Source organism: Pteropus vampyrus, unplaced genomic scaffold (assembly GCF_000151845.1).
Source record: "Pteropus vampyrus isolate Shadow unplaced genomic scaffold, Pvam_2.0 Scaffold105, whole genome shotgun sequence".
Taxonomy (NCBI): Eukaryota; Metazoa; Chordata; class Mammalia; order Chiroptera; family Pteropodidae; genus Pteropus; species Pteropus vampyrus.
The window spans coordinates 3,092,012-3,107,479 of NW_011888886.1; the positions used below are offsets into that span (position 1 = coordinate 3,092,012).

The 15,468-nt window shown below is 49.1% G+C and overlaps 2 protein-coding genes across 2 annotated transcripts in view; one reads left to right on the forward strand and one right to left on the reverse strand.

The window, feature by feature from the left end:
* GREB1 (growth regulation by estrogen in breast cancer 1) overlaps positions 1 to 8,223 on the forward strand; it is a 77,992-nt gene extending 69,769 nt beyond the window's left edge. Inside the window, exons 29-32 of the mRNA XM_023533605.1 lie at positions 2,387 to 2,522; positions 4,554 to 4,754; positions 5,180 to 5,318; positions 6,395 to 8,223. Of these exons, the coding sequence (XP_023389373.1) occupies positions 2,387 to 2,522; positions 4,554 to 4,754; positions 5,180 to 5,318; positions 6,395 to 6,558 (640 nt within the window). The 3' untranslated portion in view covers positions 6,559 to 8,223. The remainder of the gene's footprint in view (positions 1 to 2,386; positions 2,523 to 4,553; positions 4,755 to 5,179; positions 5,319 to 6,394) is intronic.
* Positions 8,224 to 9,871: 1,648 nt separating this feature from the next.
* On the reverse strand, positions 9,872 to 11,615 carry NTSR2 (neurotensin receptor 2). Its single transcript, XM_011365143.1, is given in 4 exon segments — positions 9,872 to 9,985; positions 10,979 to 11,145; positions 11,148 to 11,406; positions 11,409 to 11,615. Coding segments are annotated over 4 exon segments (747 nt in total).
* Between the last annotated feature and the right edge of the window lie 3,853 nt (positions 11,616 to 15,468).

Consider the following 15,468-nt stretch of genomic DNA (forward strand, 5'->3'; position numbering starts at 1 on the left):
CAGGGCACCAAAGCATGGCGTGCGGGGGACACGGCCCTGGGTGTGGCAGACCTGTGTCTCTAGCTTTACTTTGAGCTTAAAAAGTTTTTTAATTTTATTGGGAAACCACTAACTCTTTTTGGCTTCTAGTCTCCTCATCTTTCAAAGGGGCACTAACACCATGCTAGAGGTCCGTTGCAGGCTTAATCAGTCCATGAATGGTGTGCCCGCAGGTAGATGATGGAGCAGCATGAGGCAGAAAAGGCTCGGTGCATGCAATTGCATCTGAACGTCATTAATAAAATATTTCCTCGAGATTTCATGATTTCGCGCTGTCAGTGTTTCAACTGAGGGATGCCTGATGACTTCTGTTTAGTTTTGGCTTGTCGTTTTGACAATAGTAGGTTAGTTCCCCTCCATTAGGTTAATAATACACTAATGCAGAAATTACCATCAATTACCGTTCTGGAGAAAACCGTTTTCTGTATGGCAGAACGGCACGCGGCTTATGAGGACAGTGATCTGCTTTGGTTTTAATATTCTTGCTGTCACTCTGGGTCAAGAGCGTGGCTGAGGGCGGAGATGGGGGAGAGAACAGAGAATTTCCTTCTGAAGCAGCAGTTAAAGTCCTGGAATGGCAGAGCCTTAGAGACTTTAGCTTACGCTCCTCAGGTGGGGAAGAGAAAGCAGAAAAGTCGAGCGCCATGCCTGGGCCTCGCGGCCAGAACTGTCATCCCTGGCTCCCAGCCCAGGAGGCACCCCTGAGCCCTCTCTCTGGTCACCGGGCCTCAGACACCGTCCTGTGGGGCGGGAGGTGTTCACGTGCTGCCTCCTTCCCTGGGGCTCTCCTTTAGAATTCCCAGCAGGAAGCCTTGCTCATTCCCACCCTTTATCTTCAGATCTGCAAACCGGAAATGCGAGGAGGTTTGGCATGATGGAAAGGGTGTGGCTTTGGGGACAGAGCTGTTCAAATCCAAGCTCTGTTGAGTGACACTGGGCAAGTTACCTGCAGCTTCAGTTTCCTCCTCCGTAAAATGGGGATGATGTGCCTATGTCATAGGATGGCTGTGAGGATAAACGATAATGAATTTGGAGTGCTTAGCCTGGTGCCTGGCTCTCGGTGGTGGGTGTGATGGATCCCATCTGAACCAACCCCTCCCAGCAAGTAAGGTTCAGCCGGAGTTAGCATCCTGGTTGGCCCGGTCCAGAGGCCCTTGCTCTTGTTCGCTTCTCAACCTAGAGACGTCACTCTCCCCACTTTGAGCAGAGAATTTTCCTGGTCAGAAAGGAACGTCTCTTTGAAGTACATCATGCAGCACATCGAGGCGTCCCCGAACATCACGCACTACGCCCTGATCGGCATGCGGAAGTGGTCCAGCAGGACGGGGAGCCGCGAGGTGCGCAAGCCCTTCTCCCGCTGCCACGTGCATGACTTCATCATCCTGAACGTGGACCTGACCCAGAACGTGCAGTACAACCAGAACCGGTGAGCTCCTGTCCCCCTGTGGCCGTCGGCACCGATGGGGACCCGCCGTAGGCCTGGCGGACGGCTGCTTCTCCTTTGCCCTCCGGGGCCAAAGGCACCAGAGGCTTCCTGTCCATACAGGTGGCCTGGCCCCTGCTTGCGGCCCTCACCTCACATTTTTTTGTCCTTTTGTATAATTTTGTGGAAGAGAGCTTTGCATTACATCGTTCAAGCTCCTTCATCGATTCACACGATTCTTTATTTAGTGACGTACATAGTACCATTTCTGCGTTCCTCTTGCTTTTGTGGCTCCTTCTCTGGACACATGGCTTTTTAGGAGCATTAGCATCGAAGAAAACCGTAAAGTCATTTTCATGTCACTGTCTATGTATCTAGCCACAGAAGGGCTCACGTCTCAAGAATAGCCCGATCACTCATGCTCCCTGAGTGGCCCCGTGTGCCAGGCAGTCGGCACACAGCAAAGGGCCCATGTGGCAGTGTCCGGTTTGGAGCCAGACCCACCTGCTAGGAACCTCGGTTCTGCCGCTCATCGGGTTTGCGGTGTGGGCAGGTGACATGTCATCTCTGAGCCTTGTTTCCTCAGCTGTCAAAAGTGGCTGGTTTTTTACCCTGGGAGGTTTGATGTTTACTTTGTAACAAATAGTTGAAAGGGTGTGTGTAAGGTCCTCACGCCGCACCTGGCGTGGAGCGTATGGTCGGTCAACAGGTGGCAGTCCTTCTGGAGCTCACGCCTTAGGTGTCCCCTGCCCTTCCCGGTGCCGACACATCACAGCTCGTCTTGCTGTCACTGTTTGTTTTGCCTGGAGGAAGGTCTGTGCCCCTTGTGAGCCCCCAGGACAGGGAGCACACCCCGCACGTGTGGTGCCGGCAGGGGAGTGAGCTGCATCCGGTCCCATGCACTGCCCCTCTGGCTCTGAGCAGGTTCCTGTGTGACGATGTGGACTTCAACCTGCGGGTGCACAGCGCCGGCCTCCTGCTCTGCCGGTTCAACCGCTTCAGTGTGATGAAGAAGCAGATGGCAGTGGGCGGGCACCGGTCCTTGCACATCACGTCCAAGGTAGGCGGGCCGAGCGCCTGGCTGGGTCTGCCCCCTGGCCTGCGGCGTGGGGTGTGCGGTGTGAGAACGGGGTGGGAGCTGGCGGGGAGGCCGCTCGGCCGTCTCCAAGTCGGTAGGGTGGGCTCGACTGCTCGGCTTTCAACCGAGTCTGCCCAGGCACGTCCCCCTCCAGCCTTCCCGTGCCCTCTTGCCCACCGTGTCCTCCCTGATGGTTCCTGCACACCTGTCCATCGCTGCGCTCGGCACTCACTTGTCCGGCTTCTCTGCTGGACAGAGCTCTGGGGTGCAGGTGTGGTGCAAGCTCTTCTCTGGGCCCCTGGGACAGTACCTGGCCGAATGCGGTCTGAATGGCACTGGCAGGTTAGCCCGTGATAGCTGTGCTGTCTGTCCCCAGGCCAGCCTCTCTGGGTGCGGAGAGGCGTGACCCGATTGTGCCGGTGCTGGCTGGGCAGGCCTGGGCGTTTCAGTGTGAGGTCACGGCGAGCCCAGAGCTCGTCTCCCCGCAAGTGATGTGAAGCTGCTGTATTCCTGCATCCACAGGCCAGAGCTCATCCTCTGCTTTTCGCCTCTGTCTGTCTCGAGGCGGGCCCCGATGACGTCTAGCGCCAGCGGCCTGTCCTTCCTGGTGTCCACTCCCTCCTCACGTGGTTGCTCATTGCCCTCTCTGAGCGGCCGGGTCTGAATTCAGACACCAGCTCCGCCCCCCTCCCTCTTTCCCACCAGCAGGGAGTGACGCTTCCTCTAGGAGTGAGAGTCCATCCTTCTTTCTCTTGCAAAGTAGCAAGACACTTAAATAAGAGGTCTTCCAGAAGATCTTGGAATCATTTAGTTAAGCCCCTCCCTCCCACATTGAGATTTCTTATTGAAACTGTTAGCTTTACAGCTTAATTTGGGGAGGATTCTGATCTTTACCATATTGTCTTTTGACCAAAGAGCCCAATCTGTTTTTAAAACTAATTTTTCCTTTAGTTCTCTCAGTAACATTTTTTAACACTTAGGTATTTTATCTTTATTCCTATTTTGAGCCTAATCTTATTTTTCCTTTAGGTTTAATTGCACAGCAATTATATATAGGAAAGCTAGTGATGTTTTATAGCCTTTCATCTGAATGAAATAACTTAGTTTTTACTTATTTATTCATTACGTGTTCACTGACCACTCAGTCCCTTCGCCCAGGAAGATATAGTCTAGCAGCTGAGGCAGATGTTAAATGAATATGTAGTAAAGTGCTATTGCGATAAGCACCCAAGGGTGACGTCTGTGTCACGGGGAGACCCGACCTCCCTGGCGGCGGAGGAAGCGGCATTGAAGCGGAGACCTGGAGGAGGAGAAAGCGCAGTTCATCCAGGCCCCGGAGGAACCCGGGCCACAGTGCTGAGGACGAGGGGGCGTTTGGCATGGAGGAAGCGTGAAGGACGAGGGGTGGGCGGGGAATGGGGGATGGCAGAGGTGAGCCGGAGAAGTAGGCAGGAGCTTACCCGCCGAGGGAACATTCTAGACTCCTCTCCGGGAATGGCGCGAAGTCATCGAAGGGTGTGCAGCAGATGATTTCATTCGTTTTCTTCATGTTGGCAGTCTCTCTGGCTGCAGCAGGGGTGGCGGCCGAGTAAGAGACCGTGGGCTCGATGCTGGGCCCTCCGGAGGAAGAGGGCGGGGGCAGACAGCCCCTGGGGGCCCGGGCCGTGGACCCTGCTGAGAGGTCCCCTGCATTCGGGGAAGAGTTCCCAAGGTCCGCTGTTCTCCTGTTTCTTTCTAGGCCAGACGGCCGATTTTCTCATGGAACGGTCGATGTCTACAGTTCTTACTGATCGCACTGATCAATCTGCACGTGCCCCACCTTGACAAAACCTAATTCTTCTTAACAGAGGATTTTATTGTTGAAGTATGTGTTCTCAACGCACAGCACTACCGTGCGCCAGTCCATCGTGACGGGGCCACCCGCCCTGGGCTCCCACGTGGCCTGGAAGCCTCGGGAAGGCGTTTTCTGCTCAGGGGGGCGGGGAGTGGCTGACACCTTCCTCCCCCACGCAGGTGTCTGACCACCCCGTGGCTGTCGTGCCGGCCCAGTACATCTGCGCCCCAGACAGCAAGCACCCGTTCCTCGCGGCCCCGGCCCAGCTCCTGCTGGAGAAGTTCCTGCAGCAACACAGCCACCGCTTCTTCCCGCTCTCCCTGAGGAATCACGGCCACCCCGTGCTGCTGGTCGACTGCTACCTTAACCTGGGCTCTCAGGTAACTCCCGGAGCGGGGCACTGTCGAATCTATAAATCTGAGAAGTTCCCCAGAGACACACCAGCATCCGGGATGGAGCTATAACTTCGCCTCAGGTATTTGCCCTACTTTGCAGCTGATGACGTAAAGGCTGAAAGAATTTAAATGGTTTGCCCCAATATAGTAAGTTAGGAATCAAACCGAATTCTGTTGCCAAAATGTTTCTGATTCTCTAATGAATTACGGAATAGATAGATCTGGATAAATCTCTTGGAATTGATTTTTAGGGTATAGATTAGGGTATAGAACATGAAAACATTGTTCCTGGCCCCCCAAAACTTTGAGCCTGACCAAGCAGTTGGTATTCATTAGATGAAGAGAAAGGCCTGGCATGGCGGTGCTGAGTATTTCGTGGAAAGCGATGTTCTGGCTTCCTTCGTTTTCAGATTTCCGTGTGTTACGTGAGCTCCAGGCCCCACTCCTTAAACATCAGCTGCTCCGACTTCATGTTTAGCGGACTCCTGCTCTACCTCTGTGACTCTTTCGTGGGAGCCAGCTTTTTGAAAAAGTTCCATTTTCTGAAAGGTAACTTCCCATACTCTTACCCTGCCCCTTGACGCAAATGCCTGTCGTCACCTGGCACCTCTGACGAGGTGACTTCTGGTCCTGGTCCTCATTTGCCAATGCGTCACCTGAGGCTCAGAGAGGGAATGTGGCTGCTCCAACCATCCAGGGAAGTACAGAGGGCTGGGATGGGGTCCCCGGCGGCTCTCTTTCCCCTACACCGGTCTGGGTAGAGACGCGACACGTCCCCTCTCGTTTAGGCAAATAGCAGATATGTTCAACATCTATGTCCGTTTTCCGTCCAGATTCTTAACATCAGCCCCGGGCCCCTCGGGTGCTTCCGTCTCCTGGCGGAGGAGTTTTTCGGGCTCGTCTCGGGGTTCCGCGTGCTCCTTGGCTTTTATTCTCATCCTTCTTCTCCTTCTGTAGCTGTTTTCGTGCTGGAGTGGTTCAGAGCGACAAGCATTCATTCTCTGTGACTTAAAAAAATTATTCCAGTCCAGCGGGGGTCCCTGACCGATCTGCTCTTTTCCTTGGTCGCCCTTCACTCTGACCTTTGGGAAACACTTTGTGTAATGGGAGTAGAGGACGTGTAGGCGGGGAAGTGGGAAAGTGGGTAGGTAGGTAGATAGACCAACGAATGAATGAATGAATGAATGAATGATGTCTTGGTTATAATAGGAGCCTACAGGAGGGAGAATTCTCCCGGCAGGGTGGTTGGGGGGCTGCACTGGGCCCGGATGGGTGGGTGGCTTGGGCGGGAGAGGAAGGTGGGGTGAGATTCACACTGCGGGTCAGAGCCGAGTTTGGTTTGCGATCAGACCGGTGTCCCCTTCCAGTTCTCCTCCCATTCTCCTTTGTCGAAGTTTCTTCTGCCTCCATGTTGTCTCTCACCTGCCAGACCTGCCAATCACAGTGGCACTGTCTGCCTTGCTCAGATTACGAAGCATTCCAAAGGAAACGAGAGGTCGCTCGGACATCTGGTCCTTCCCTTCCAAGCAGCATCGTATCTCGTTCTCGCAAGTAGAATCCAGGCAGTAGGTGTCGTTTGGATAAACTCACCTGTTTTCTGCATGCCTCTGCCGTTGTCCGTGCAGGTGCAACCTTGTGCGTGATCTGTCAGGACCGGAACTCACTCCGCCAGACGGTGGTCCGCCTGGAGCTGGAAGACGAGTGGCAGTTCCGCCTGCGTGACGAATTCCAGACCGCCAACGCCAAGGAGGACCGACCACTCTTTTTTCTGACCGGACGACACATCTGAAGGAGATGCCGGCTGGCTTTCGGGACGAGTGGAGCCTTCAGAACCTCATGCTGTTGAGGCTAAAAAAAGAATTAGAACCATAGGGTGCTGGATCTGAAACGGGCTCCAGAGACCGTCTGTATACAAGGGCAAAAGTGGTGCATTCCGGGGCGCCCGGGCCCGAGGCAGGCGGAGACTTCCTGAGAGTGACAAGGTTGAGCGGGTGGCAAGCAGGAACTCAAGCCCAGACCTCCCGAGTTCCGGGCCAGCCCACATTGCCCTGGGCCACGTCCAAGTCCATTTTATGAAGAACAAGGTTTTGCCTTCTGTCATGTCATCCATATGCTTCCATGGACAAACTTGACTTTTTTCTTAGTTCTAAACAATCACTCTTGGCTTTTCCTGTAGAGGTAGCAGTATGTCGGGCATGGATATGATTCGAGCTATGTAGGTTTCCCTATCACCTTCTGCAAAGCAATACTCCGAAAGTAGATTTCCACCGTGAAGGCTGGAAACAAGAAAAAAAACACTAAGTGGGTCCTTGAATAAGAATTCTGTAACTGCCTACACGTTTGCTTTTTAAAAAGCTGGCCCAAAGGTATCACCTTTCATAAAGCAAAACAAATTATTTTACTTCAGAGCAAACACAATTCTATTAAAATAGTATAGGGTAAATACCCTACCTCTTAGAAAGGGCAAAAGTGAAAAAAAAAAAACTTTCTTTAAACTAAAAAGGTTTCAGGAAGGAAACTCAGAATACAGAGATTGACTTTAAGAACCATTTGCCTTCAAAGGAAGGAGGACCAAATGGCTTACTTGAAACAATAAAAACAACCAAAGTGATATATAATATAGTTGGTAAGAACTAGACTTCGGACTCATTTATCGAAGCTCAGTTTTCAGTCCCTCAAATAGCTTGTCTTCTCTTACGAATGCTTGGGCCCTGGCCAGAGGAAGGGGGATAGACAAGAGAAGACAGCAGGGATGTTTCATGATGCTCACACTATCACTTGCCTGCCAGAATGGTTTTTAAACCAGTGTTTTAGAGCGCCACCTACAGGCCAGGCACTGGGACAGGGGCATTCACAGTTAATGATCTTGTTTAATCCTTCCAACAGCCAGTGCGGGTGGATTTATTCTCCCATTTGAAAGATGAGGAGGTTGAGTCAGAGCGTGCACCTCACCACGATGACACAGCTGGAGAGGAGCAGAAGCACAAGTTCAACTGCTGGATTTTGGACTCCAGAGTCTATCTTCCCCCGACAGCACACTGCTTTTGGAGTGTCTGGTAAATGAAGGAGTAGTTTAACGATGCTCAAAAATGAATCGTCAGAATGCATTCTTATCCATCCATCTTAGACATTTGTAAGCACTATCATGGATAACAATCCAAGAAGAAATTATTTTAAAAGATGATGCCAAAGAGTTAATGCCAATCTTCTCCCCGAAGGAAAAAAAAAATCCATGAATATAAAAGATTTAGACCAATGTTTATAAAGTAATCACTTTGTATATGTCATTATTCCTATTTTGGAGTAAAAACTTACCTTCTTTAGTTATATTTGTCTTTTTGTAAATAGGTGGCTTCTGCGCTGTTTCCCCATTTTATTAGTTAATTTAAACTTGAAAAGAAACCAAACTAATATTCTTGTTTGTTCCAGCCTTATAAATAAAACTTAAAATGCATGTATTTTTTTCTTCGGTGTGTGTTAATGGCATTGTTTTGAGAGGAAGTAGTGTGGCCAGTGATCTCTGTGGACTAGGGGACTACCTGCTTAAAATCTAACGGCATGACAGAAAAGACAGTTTTGGAAAGGAAATAAGAAGAAATCTGTGCAGGTAGAGGTATGTTAATATGCAGAGGGATCGCTGAAAGAGAAAAAGCAGTGAGAGTTAGAAACGGAGGAAACCAAAGCAGAAAATGTACAAAGAAGCTTGCCACACAGGAAGAAGGTCTTAGGGGTGCTCTGAGCGTCGTAGCGGCTACAGAAGCCTGGAGGGCAGCTGAGGTTTGTATTAGGATGATTAACTGGGAAAGGAGTTTGGAGCAGCGAGCCGTTCGATGGCTCCCAGCTCTTCCTGCCGTGCTTACCATCTTCCACCGATCTCGGTAGGCAAAGAGTGGCTGGTAGACTACAGAATACAAACTAGAGTGGAAAGAAGACAGCTGATTTCCGTTAATATTTGTCTTCGCATTGTATTAATATTTTGTTTTTTTGACTTAGGAAAATCAAGTTTACGTACCTTGTTTTTAAAATGTTTAATTTTTAAAATTGAAAATGCATGTGTCACAGGGTTTCCCTCCTCAGTTCCTTCCCTTTATAAGCATTTTAAAAATCTGAACATTTTAACAGCATTTTAAGAGCAGTATAAATATCTAAATTGAGTGCTGCACCTTTTTAAGGCGTTGCTATTCATGCTTTTTTCATCTTAATGCCTGCGCACAAATCAGCAACACCAAGAGAAAAATAAAGCACTGTTTATGACAATAATTTTAGTTTGTTACGGAACCAAACAGGTTTTTATCAAGGATGGCATAGTTACTACCAAACTGTAACTTTAATACCAGTCAAGACAGAAATTGAGGGTAAAAATATGTTTATAAGTTAGTAATTAATCTTTGGAGTTTTAAATTTTTTCTAGGAAAACTATATAGGTTTTGTACTTGCCTGCCTAACTGGGCCATAGGGACCATGGTATGCAATTCTGAAGCAAATGGAATATTTTCTTATCATGTTTATGTATACGTTTTTCCATATTCTTGTTAAGGCTGCAGTTGGTACATGTATTTCTCTGAAGTCCTTCATTAATGTTGAATGTTTCAGGCCTCTCTTTTACATCTGTACAAAATCCCATTTAAAAACTATGAGCAATTTTCTGGATTAAAAAACACCAATTAATACAGACAATGAATCAACCCAATGGTAAGACACTAAAAAGAAAGGTAGACCAAAATAGTCCTAATTTGAGTCTGGTTATTTCGTTGTGTTAACATAGACTATGTCAAGTTAAATATTTTTTAATGTACTCTCTGTTGAATAATGCCATTACACTGAAAGAATTCACAACATACATAACATCAAAAGCTCGCCCCTAGCACATTTCAGTCTGCATTGGTCAGTGTGCACCACGTAAAGTAAATTATGCAAGTAGCATGTTCACAACACTACCTTGCTTGACGCTTTTCTCCCCAAACCTAACTCCACAATAGTCTAGATGCCACTACCCACGTCCGTGAAAAGTACTGGAACTTGGCTACTAGGCATTTTGAGCATGTGGTGGTTGGTTCGTTGCGAAGGCCGCACCTGGGCACAGCAGGGACCTAGCTGTGCAGTCAGGCCTGAGGCGGGAGCAACAATGCACTATCCCACTTGATATTCTGCTGCAGCTCAGAACCCTCGTGGAGGCTGCTGGGAGGTATCCCCTGCTGCTCCGTGGCCCCGGTGTGCTTGGGCCACCATTGGGCAGGCAGCACATGGGCTGGATTGGTGAGGTCTGTTGTCGTGATTAGTCCACCTGGTGTGATGGTGGGAGGAGCAGCTCCCTCTGCTGTCCATGAGCCTCTGCTTCTGACTGCTCTCCGGAGTCCCTGAGTGACCAGGTCCATCAATATGGTTACTGCTCTGCTGCTGGTGGGTTTGGGTTTTTGTGTTTTTTGTTTTTTTGTTTTTGTTTGTTTGTTTGTTTGTTTTCATCTTCTTTATTACCAGGTCCAGATTTGGGTAAGGAATTTGACAACCTGCAAAAATGTCTGATATAGGAAGTGGATTATTTAAAACTAGCATTCTTGCCTAACTGGTCTAAGTTAATTCTCATTATGGGGACCATAGTAAGCAACTTCTGAAGCAAATGGATTTTTCTTATTCGGTTTAACTTTATGTTTTCCAATATTCTTGTTAAGGCTGCGCTTGGTATATGTTTTTCTTCTGAAATCCTTCATTAACGTTGAATGGTCAGGCCTCTCATTTATATCTCATTACCTTGGTGGTTCTGTCTAGTTAGTCATGGGGCTAAAGACGGCTATTTTTTTTTCTCTCTTTTATTTTTTGCTGTGATTTTAAAAATTATGTTTTATTTTATATTATGTTTCAGGTATACAGTACAATGCTTGGACTTTTATATAATTTATGAAGTGATAAAGAGGACTAGTTTTGATAATAATAATAAAACAAGCCTGGGGTGGGTTACGTAATCTATATTTTTACAACTCCCCTCCAGGTAATTTTATACCCAGTAACGTTTGGCCACCACTCTCACAGGAGTGGGAAGAACATAGACTTTCAGAGTTAATTTTGAATTCAAATCCAGACTTCTCTTAATGCTTCACCTTGGTTAAGTCTCTCCCAAAGTCCTGTAAAATGAGGCAACGAGACCCTAACTTTCTGAGTGGTCCCGAGTATTAGCAGTGAAAACGTAGGCGGTCTGGCCCCCTCTCCCTTACTTGGATGAAAACCTGGAGCCCAGGGCGCCCACTAGCGAGGAGCACACGCCAAGCAGGCTCGGGCTCCCTTCCCGCAGTCTCCAACTCATGCTTCTGCCCCATGAGGACGGCCTTGGGCAGGGCGAGGCCAAGTAAGGTGGTCCAGAAAAGCGACAGCAGGCGGCGGTCCTGTGCAGAGTCAGCAGGTGGCGAGTGAGCAGGGGCTGGCACAGGGCCAGGCAGTGCTCAGCATTCAGGCTGGCAACGCGGAGCACCATGGCGCAGGCGCACAGCTCGTGCACGGAGTAGGAGGCACGGCTGCCCAAGTCATCGTAGACCCAGTGGTAGTGGAACCACACGAAGCTGTAGAGCTCCATGGGAACGGTGACCAGTAGCAGCAGCAGCTGCAGCAGCAGTAGCAGGGCGGAGAGTGCCTGGCTGTGCACGTTAAATAGCGCAGGCGCCCCGGGCCGACCTGCGCCTTCAGCACCACGAGCGCGGACAGCGCCTCGCCCTCCACGTCCAGCGCGGAGCTGAGCAAGTAGAGAGCGGTCAATGGCTCCTTGGCCCAGAGGCGCGTGTCCACACCCAGCCAGGTGTCCAGGCTCAGCTCTGGGCTGCAGCTGGGCCTCAGGGGCCGCGAGCTGCTGGTTTCCATCCCCCTTTCTCAGGCTGCGCTCTCTCCCTCCCACTTCCAGGAGACTAGGTGAGCTGCCGGCTTAGGGAGCTGCCTCCTCCTCTCTGGAAACCTCTAGAGGAAGGACGCGCCCTGACGGGGGCGCCCCTGAGCCAACGCCAGACCGCAAGTGGGAGCCTGCCAGCCCGGTCACGTTTCTCCGTTCAGTGTCACCCAGGGAAGCACATGCTGGGTGGAAGGCGGGCTCTTTTGGGACCTGATAGACATGAGTCATGCCTAACACCACCACTTACCAGCTGTGTGACCTTGGGCAAGTTTTTTAACCTCTCTCAACCCATCTCTGCATTGAAAAAATATTATCTACCTCGCAGTCTTTGTGAAGAATAAATGAGGAATCCACATTAAATCTTGGGACCTGCGGCATAGGGAGTACCATGAGCTGTGCTGCTATCTGTGTGTGGTCCCAGATGTAACCATCGAGAACTTGCCAGCATTTCGCAGCTCTTACTCTTTTTGGTAAGGGCTGTTTTAATGCCATGCTAATCTCCTTAAGGAAGTCCTTGGTCACTGGCTGATGCGTCCCCCTGCTATCATGCTTTCCTAGTCTTTTGAGGATGTCACATTCATGGATCAGTAGGAGGAAGTATCCCAACTGCTTTCTGTTAGAACTTTGACCGACCTAGTGTTAAGTGTGTGATAAAGGACTTATCCAAAATTTACACAGAACTCTGAAAGCTCAACAATAAGAAAACCAACAACCCAATTTAAAAATAGGCCAAAAACCTTAACAGACACCTCATCTTTGAAGATATACAGATGACAAATAAGCATATGAAAAGGCGTTCCTCATCTGTGTCATCAGGGAAATGCAAATTAAGACAACAATGAGATATCGATACACACCTATTAGAATGGCCGAAATCTGGAACACTAACACCAAAAGCTGGTGAGGATGTGGAGCAACAGGAATTCACCATTGTTGGTGAAAATTAGTGAAAACTAAACATACTTTTACCATATGATCATGCTATAGACAGCAATTGTGCTTGTTGGCATTTACCCAAAGGAATTAAAAACTTACTTCCACACGAAAACCTACCCACAGACATTTGTAGCAACTTTATTCATAATTGCCAAAACTCAGAAGCAACCAAGGTGTTCTTCAGTAGGTGAATGGATAACCTGGTACATTCAGACAATGGAATATTGTCCAGTGCTAAAAAGAAAGGCACTTTCAAGCCATGAAAAGACATGGAGGGAGGGACAGGTGACAAGGTGAGCACAGAGGGTTTTCAGGGCAGGGAAACTGCTCTGCATGTTACTCCAGTGGTGGACACGTGTCACTGTGCATGTGTCAAAACCATAGAATGTACAGCACCAAGAGGGAACCTCAATGTAAATGATGGGCTTTGGGTGACAACGCCGAGTCAATGTAAGTTTGTCAGTTGTAACAAATGGGCCACTCTGGTGTGGCTGTTGATAGTGGAGAAGGTTGTTCATCTCCCAAGGGATTATATGGGAACTCTGTACCTTTAGCTCAGTTTTGCTGTGAACCTAAACTGTTATAAAAAAAAAAAAAAAACCATAGTTTTTCCCTCGTACTTCCCATCAAATGTGAAAGGATGAAAAAGTCATTACAGGGTGCAGCGATCAGGGAAGGCCCCGTGGAGGAAGGAGGTTTGACCTGGGCCTCGAAAGTGGACGAATTCGAAAAGGAAGAGGAAAGGGGAAAGGCATTCTGAGAAGAGGCTGCAGCATGAACTAACGTTAAAAAGGGGGGAATGCCAGGGGCTCTTGGGGCTTCACAGGTGACTCCCAGACTCCAGGCTGGCAGCCTGGAGGAAAGCGACTTCCTGTGCGTTTATCGTTCACAGCCAGGAGCACACAGGGAAGGGTTTCGGGGGGGACGTTCAGCCTGGTCCCAGCTACAGTCCCATGGGGCAGTAATGGTGTCCTCGGGAGCTCTGCTGTAGGGAAAGTTGGAGAGCCTGCGGCTGACAGAATCCAAAATAAAACAGAGGCTCAATTTCCTCATCTGTGAAATGGAGCTATTAACGCCCACCGTGGAGTTACTGTGCGGGTTGGAAGTTGCTGCCACTTCGTGAAGGTCTAATCCGTTCCAGGCATGTGTCAAGGACTCGCAGCACGTGGCCTCGAGTAACCCGATCGCAGCCGTATGAGGGACAGACTATTTTTATCCATGTTTCCCCGATAAGGAAATAAACTCTTAGAGACTCAGTGACTTGCCCTGAGTCAGAACAGCTTCTAAAGGGCAGAGTCGGACCGAGAGCCCAGGTCCGGGTGACTCAGACTGTGAGATTTAACCACCACGCAGAGCTTCCGGGAGCCCTGTCATCATGCGTGACCCATTTCTAGGTGCACCAGCCAAACCAGTGCTGGCTCTCAGCGGCCCTGCATAGCAGCAGGACACTTGTCAGCCCTATTGCCCTGCTTCCAACACATGCTGCCATCAGGGCTGTGAAACCACCTGCCAGGGCCGCGAGCACCGAGCACCATGCCCCCTCCCGGTCATACCTGAGCCTGCACAGGACTGTGCCTTCCTGAGTGAAGCACTGACGCTGGGTCTGCTGTGTTCAGAGCCACCACTGCCTGTGCACGTAGTGCGTACTGTGCTTCCATCAGATTTTTGGCTAAATGCTACACACAATCAGGTATAATTACTCACAATCTTATCACTCATTGGTCATGAGTTTCTTAAAATATCTTAACAGGGTAAATTAAAAATAGTAAGAGTGGCAGTGACCCAGCTCAGTAGAAGTGTCTTGAACTGTTGTTATTCTCTGCCTGCACCCTCAGGACATTTCGGTGTGTTCAGACTGTGAGAGCTGTTCCAGGGCAGGATGGGGGACGCCTTGCTCCCTGCCATGGAACACCCTGTGCTTTTCTGGGGTGAGGAAGGCGAAGGCACCAGTGTGGCCAGGATTGCTGCATAGTGACCTGGACATGCGGGTTCCTAGGATTGAGTACCTCTCTGCTCCTTACCAGATGCAGCACCTGGGGAAGCCACTGACCCCCGAAACCTGTAAAGGGAGCACATTAGACCCAATGCGTTTGATGTATTTTTTATTCTTCCAGGCACCTTTAATGTATTTTTTTTTTAAATTTTACTTTATTATTAGTTTCAAGTGTACAGTACATTGGTTAGACATTTACACGGTTTATGAAACGATCCCCCAATTGCTCTTTCTTCCCTCTGGCTCTCCACCCAGCCGTTACGTTACTGCCGACTGCATGCCCTGTGCCGTGCTCCCCATCCCCGTGACCATCTGTCAACTACTCATCTGTACTTCTTTAACCCTTCACCCCATTCTCTCATCCCCCACAACACCCCTCCCCTCTGGCAGTCACCATCACCAGATTGTCCTCTATATGTGTGAGTCTGTTTTGATTAATTTGTTCTTTTTGTTCCTTAGTTTCCGCATGAAATCATACGGTATTTATCGTGAAATCATATGGTATTTATCTTTTTCTGACTTTATTCAGCATAATAACCTCTAGGTCCATCCATGCCATTGCAAAGGGTAGGATTCCATTTTTTAATTGCTGAGTAATATTCCATTGTCTATATGAACCATGACTTCTTTATCCAATCATCTGTTGATGGGCACTTAGGTTGCTTCCATATCATGGCTATTATAAACAGCGCTGCCATGAACATAGGGGTGCACAGATCTTTACAAATTATTTTTTGGTTTTCTTCGGATAAATACCGAGAAGTGCAATTACTGGGTCAAAAGGTATATCCATTTTTAATTTTTTGAGGAGCCTCCAGACTGTTTTCCACAGTGGCTGTACCAATTTGCAATCCCACCAGCAGTGCATGAGGGATCCCTTTTCTCCACATCCTCCCCAA